Source organism: Antrostomus carolinensis, unplaced genomic scaffold (assembly GCF_000700745.2).
Source record: "Antrostomus carolinensis isolate BGI_N321 unplaced genomic scaffold, ASM70074v2 scaffold22265, whole genome shotgun sequence".
NCBI lineage: Eukaryota > Metazoa > Chordata > Aves > Caprimulgiformes > Caprimulgidae > Antrostomus > Antrostomus carolinensis.
This window is the reverse complement of record NW_010314639.1, coordinates 10,609-16,280: the sequence shown is the minus strand read 5'-3', so window position 1 is coordinate 16,280 and position 5,672 is coordinate 10,609. Positions and strand designations below refer to the sequence as shown.

Sequence of the window (5,672 nt, the reverse complement as noted above, 5' to 3'; positions counted from 1 at the left end):
AGAGGGGAAGAATCACCTCCCTCAACCTGGTCTCCACAATAACTCCACAATTCCTCAACTTCCCCCTTTGTTCCCCCAGGATTGGTAATTTCAGGCCTTTTCATCAAATTCCCCATATGTCAGCAAAAAAAAAAAGAATGATTATGGCGAAAACCAACAACACTCTCCCCCATTTCTCACAATCACTAAAGTATCTAGGGGTTGTCTTTGGATGTCACACTGCCAGGCGCGGTGTCTGTCACTCGGTGACACCGAGTCATGACAGCCATATCTTGATATCTTGACACGATAAAGATAAAGAGTTTTGGTTATGAACTCAGCAGTTGCAGGGTGTAATATTGCTGATGAAAATGAATTCAGCTCGTTTTCAAATTCCCAGCGTGGAGGGAGGTTCAGAGGAGGCTGGTGTGGGCGTGCAGGGATCTCTTGATTGTTTGGTAATTTTTTTTTAGGTAGGTTTGATGGATCATTGAAGATTTTGAGCTTTTCAATCGTTTGTTCGCACGCTGGATGAAATTTGTCTTCTGCATGATTGATAAAGGCTGAAAAGATGCTATTAAGTATTTAACACTCTGTCTCCACTCAGGTGCCTGAATAGGATTTGAGAGAATCTTAGAAATGAACTAATCTGGAGAAAATTTATTATAGTCGTGATGGGTGTGACTGTGGGAATTTTGTCAGGGAGATCAAGACGCCCTCTCAGAGCAGAGGGGTTCAGTAAAGCACTGGTGACAATATCTGTGACTGTTGAATCAGTGCTTTGGATTTTTAAAAAGCTCCCTATGACTGAAGAGATATTAGAACTTTTGCCATAATAGGTGAAAAAAAATCAGTTCTTTTTTAAAAATACACAGGTTAATAATAGGGGAGGTAGAGGGCAGCTCAGCGCAGGCTTCTTGTGGCCTGGGAGATGACTGAATCAACCAGCAAACTTTTACCTTTCATTTTTTTTTTTGTCTGTTGCCTCTTTTTATGTGGTTTTAATTTTCCTTCAGAAACAAGAGGAATAAATGAAGCTTTTTAACATCAGCCAGATATATTTTTGCTGTTTCATTTCTTTAATTTCTCCACGTGCAAAACCCACGTAGCCCCTCAAGCTTCCAACCAGTTTCCCACAGCTTCGGTGCATCTTGTTCTAACCTGTCTTGCCTTGTCTGTGATTCCAGCTGAAGGAGCACCCGGAGAGGGGGGTGTATGTGAAGGGGCTGTCTCTGCACACCGTGCACAGCGTGGCCCAGTGCGAGCGGATCATGGAGACGGGCTGGAGAAACCGAGCAGTGGCTTACACCCTCATGAATAAGGATTCTTCCCGTTCCCATTCCATCTTTACTGTCAATATGGAAATTTACACCGTCGGTAGGTAGCTGGGTGTCCTGTGTTAGGCCTGGGGTCTAGCAGAGCGCAGAATCTGTGTGGTCTGACTGCAGCAAAACAGAGATTCTAAATCATGGAATCCCAGACTGGTTTGGGTTGGAAGAGACCTTAAAGCTCATCCAGTTCCAACCCCCCTGCCAGCAGCAGGGACACCTTCCACTAGACCAGGTTGCTCAAAGCCTCATCCAGCCTGGCCTTCAACACTTCCAGGGAGGAGCAGCCACAGCTTCTCTGGCCAACCTGTTCCAGTGTCTCACCACCCTCACAGTGAAGAATTTCTTCCTAATGTCTAATCTAAACCTCCCCTCTTTCAGCTTAAACCCATTTCCTCTTGTTTTGTCATTAATTGCCCTTATGAAAAGTCCTTCCCCAGCTTTCTTGTAGCCCCTTCAGGTACTGGAAGGTGCAGTAGAAATCAGAACTGTGCCCTGACGTGGACATCCTTCACTGGCTCTTCAAAGTCTTTTTTTTTATTTATTTACTTGATTCCCCCTTGTGAGAGAAATCTCTTACACTCACACTGGGATCATATTTAATTCTCTTTCTGTTTATCTTCCAAAATGTTTATTTCCAGCAAAGGGAGCAAACAATGGCTGGGAGTTCTTGCCTTGTCCATCCTGCAGAAAATCAGCATCGTTAGCTGTCTCGCCTGCCCTCCTTTACAATGCAAGATCATTTCACCCAACGATTCCTTCACTGAGCACATCTTTTAAAGATGGAATAAAATCATCCCTTAATAGAACACCTTAGTGACTAATTTTCCTTTCTCAAGTATCTCATTTCCATTGGCATTTCTTTAGCTGATAAAGCTGCCTCACTGGATCTAAACACAGATCTCAAAAGGGTTTTTCTGTGACTAAGAAAGGAATTAGTCTCCTGTATTCTGTCTAGTCCTTGACCCCGGTGGAGGCTGTGAACAGCTTGGCTTGGTTTTCTTCAGCTGTTTCAGTCGTGGGGAAATATTTTCCTAGATTATGGTTCCAGATGTTGATGGCAGAACCTCATTTTCCTCTAACCAAAATGGTGTGTGGGGGATTTGGGGAATTTCTCAATTAACACAGCTGGTGGATGCTAATCCTTGCACTATGTTGGTCTGTAAAATCCCCATTTTAATCCTAACAAGGCAAAAGAAGTATTTACTCTCCTTTTTTTGTGTTCCAGATGTGGTGCAGGGCTCTTAATCTACCCTGAAATAATGTCTCTGATTTAAAGCTTTGAAAACTTGTTGCATGAAACAGAATGTCAGGAGGGGAAACTTGCAGTTTTGGCAATTAAATGGAAGACAGCTGGAATATTTGTGGAGAAAATTGAGTGTTCTGGCACAATACCCATAGCTGGATGGTTCTACTGGGGTAATCATTAGTTAAAATAGTTAATGAAGTTGGTATTTATGTTGTCACCTTTAGGCTTCATGAAGAGGTACATGGGGAAGTTCAAACTTCTTTTCCAGTTGAGCTTGTAGTAAATTATAATTTACAGGGAACTGATATTTTCAAGGATCTCTTCGCAATTATGTGGACTAAAATTACTCTTTAAAATTTTTTTTTAAGTAACAGATTCAGGAATTCTGGCAAATACCAGACCCTTTGGCTGCAGATGTTTGAAATGCACAAGTTGCCATCAGTATTTTTACTGTATTTAGAGTAGCAGATGTTTTATTCCTTTACGTTGTGCTTAGGGATTGGTTTATTAATAAGTAAATTGTAAATTTGATGACTGCTTATGCCACCAGCACTGGCTGATGGGCTGTATGAGAATTAGATGGACAAGACTTCCAGGCTGCTGCAGGTGTTTTAGGAAGAGTTTGGGGACCTTGTTATATGTGGAAACTAAACCACTGAGCTCTGAGATGGAAACAAACAGCCTTATGGGGAAAAAGGACTCACAGGAACCAAAACAACTTAATTGCCTGTCAGTGTTTAAATAAACTGGGGGAAGGAGGGGGAAGGTTAGAAAACCTACTTTTTGTGCCTGTCCACTCACCTCAGTGCTCAGAAAGGATAATCAGAGGATGCTCTATTTAAGATCCATCTGGTTTTGGGGGTTTTTTTTTCCCCAATTCTCTCATGCCTTGAAGAATCTGGAGTGAAACAAGTTTGCTCGGTGGCAAACGTTAAGTTCCACAGTTAACAACCTGTTGCTGTAACTGGGGAAATATCCTGGGGAAATAGATTTTAGATTTATTTTGTGTGTGTGTGTGTTTATCTGTGAACTTTTTAACTATTCCCCCACACATCAGATTATTCATTGCTCATGTTTAGGTGTCGTCCGCAGCCATAAATCTTAACTCTGACTAAATTCAAGGTTAAGTTTTGTAGAAATCTGTCTGGAAAAGGGCAGATTTGGTTCAAACCTTGATGTTTCTTTTTCCTTGGAGTGCTAAAGGAGCTCTTCCCTTGAACTTGGGTGGTAATCTTGAGGGATTTTGGGGATGTGGATGTACAAGAGTGTGGTGCAGTGCTTAGAACAGTTGTCTGATTTGGGAATGTGTGTCCAACTCTTTGCTCTGCGTGAGGCTGGGGAAGTTAAGTAGCCAGTGAAACTGAGGGGTTCCTAAAGTGACCAGATGAGCTGTCTCGTTGTCACAGGGAATTTACATCATCATGTTGTCCTGGTTTTGAGCTGGGACAGAGCTGAGTTTCTTTTTAGTAGCTAGAACAGCCCTGGGGTTTGGTTTCAGCTGGGATTTATTAGAAGAACGTTGAGAACATATTAATGTTTTCAATTGTTTCTGGAAGTCGAAGGACTTTGCGTTTTGTTAGTCTACAGGTGCAAGGTCTAGAGGAGCAAGGAATATTGAAATTAATAAGCTAAATTGGCATTTTGGATGTGGCAATGGGATATTCCATCTCATATCACGTCGAGGTCAGTATATTAATGAGGGTCTCTCTTTTGTGGGGGTTCTCTCTCTGGTTCTCTTTTGGCTTCTCACTCTCCCAGGACTGCGGTTTCGGTTCGGGATTGTCGCTCCTCCGGGATCGTGATCTGGGAACGGGCCGGGCTTGGTCAGCAGGTGGTGAATAATTGCACTGTGTATCACTAATTTACATATTTTATTACTATTATTATTATCATTATTATTTAAATATCATTATTAGTTTAAGTTTTATTGAATTTGAATTATTGAATTGTTCTTATCTCAACCTACCAGTCTCCTTACACCTCCAGTTCTCTCCCCTGTCCCCTGGGATGGGGCGGGGAGTGAGCGAGCGGCTGCGTTTGGCTGCCAGCCAAGAGAAACCACCACACACATTATTCTAGCCTCAAGATGCAGGTCAGGACGCAGATTTATTCGCGTGAGGTGTGCATCCAGGTGGCTGGGGAGCTGTGAACTTCACCTCACATCTTCTCTTGCCTTAACACATGTGATGGGAGTGGTACCAGCTCACTGGGTCTGACTCCTCACTCATGGAGATCCAGCTCTTCATCTGGGTGGCTCGGGCTGGGCACAGTCCTGATTTCTTGCAATCTTTCTGTTTTTTTGGTGGTTTTTTTCACCTGTGTTCCTTCATTTTACTTTCTCACTGAGGATGTCATGAGTTGAGGAGGAGCAGATGCCGCCCAGCACGCCTGTGTGCTGAGCCACGGCGCAGTTTTACAGCTCTCTGGGCGAGAGGGGAGATCTGCTGGGCTTCTTGAACACTTGGGACAGAAACCCAGATGACAGACCTTGATGGTATCTGATAGGATGTGCTTTTCCTTTTGAACACAGCAAGAAACTTCTTGAATACATCTATTGGTTAGGGTAGGTTGGATTCCAGTCTTGAGAAAAACTGTAGTTTAGAAGTTCATGGAAAAACTATTTCCCACTGTCGTGTCTACTCCAGCCTTTCCATTCTGTAAAGGTGACTTTCCTGCCTGTCCCTCCGTCTCACGTAGGCATTCAGGGAGCCTGCCTTCCAACTAGCCCTGCTCCAGCTGCTGCCCATTGACTCCTCATTTCATGCTTCCTCCTTTCTTTCTCTCCAATTTTCAAACATTGTTTTAACTTCATGAAACAATCCGAGGAGGTAAAAAGTTACATAAACTCATGGCTGAAAGAGTTGGGGCTGTTCAGCCTGGAGAAGAGAAGGCTCTGGGGAGATCTTATAGCGGCCTCCCAGTACCTGAAGGGGCTACAAGAAACCTGGGGAAGGACTTTTCATAAGGGCAGTTAATGACAAAACAAGGGGAAATGGGTTTAAGCTGAAAGAGGGGAGGTTTAGATGAGATATTAGGAAGAAGTTCTTCACTGTGAGGGTGGTCAGACACTGGAACAGGTTGGCCAGAGAAGCTGTGGCTGGTGCCCCCCGGGAATG

General features: G+C 43.4%; 1 protein-coding gene across 1 annotated transcript in view; it reads left to right on the top strand.

Annotated features, from left to right (window-relative positions):
- Positions 1-79: 79 nt before the first annotated feature.
- KIF17 (kinesin family member 17) overlaps positions 80-5,672 on the top strand; it is a gene marked incomplete at both ends in the record, with an annotated part of 15,536 nt that continues 9,943 nt past the window's right edge. The window contains 2 exons of the mRNA XM_029084897.1: positions 80-84; positions 1,167-1,356. Of these exons, the coding sequence (XP_028940730.1) occupies positions 80-84; positions 1,167-1,356 (195 nt within the window). The remainder of the gene's footprint in view (positions 85-1,166; positions 1,357-5,672) is intronic.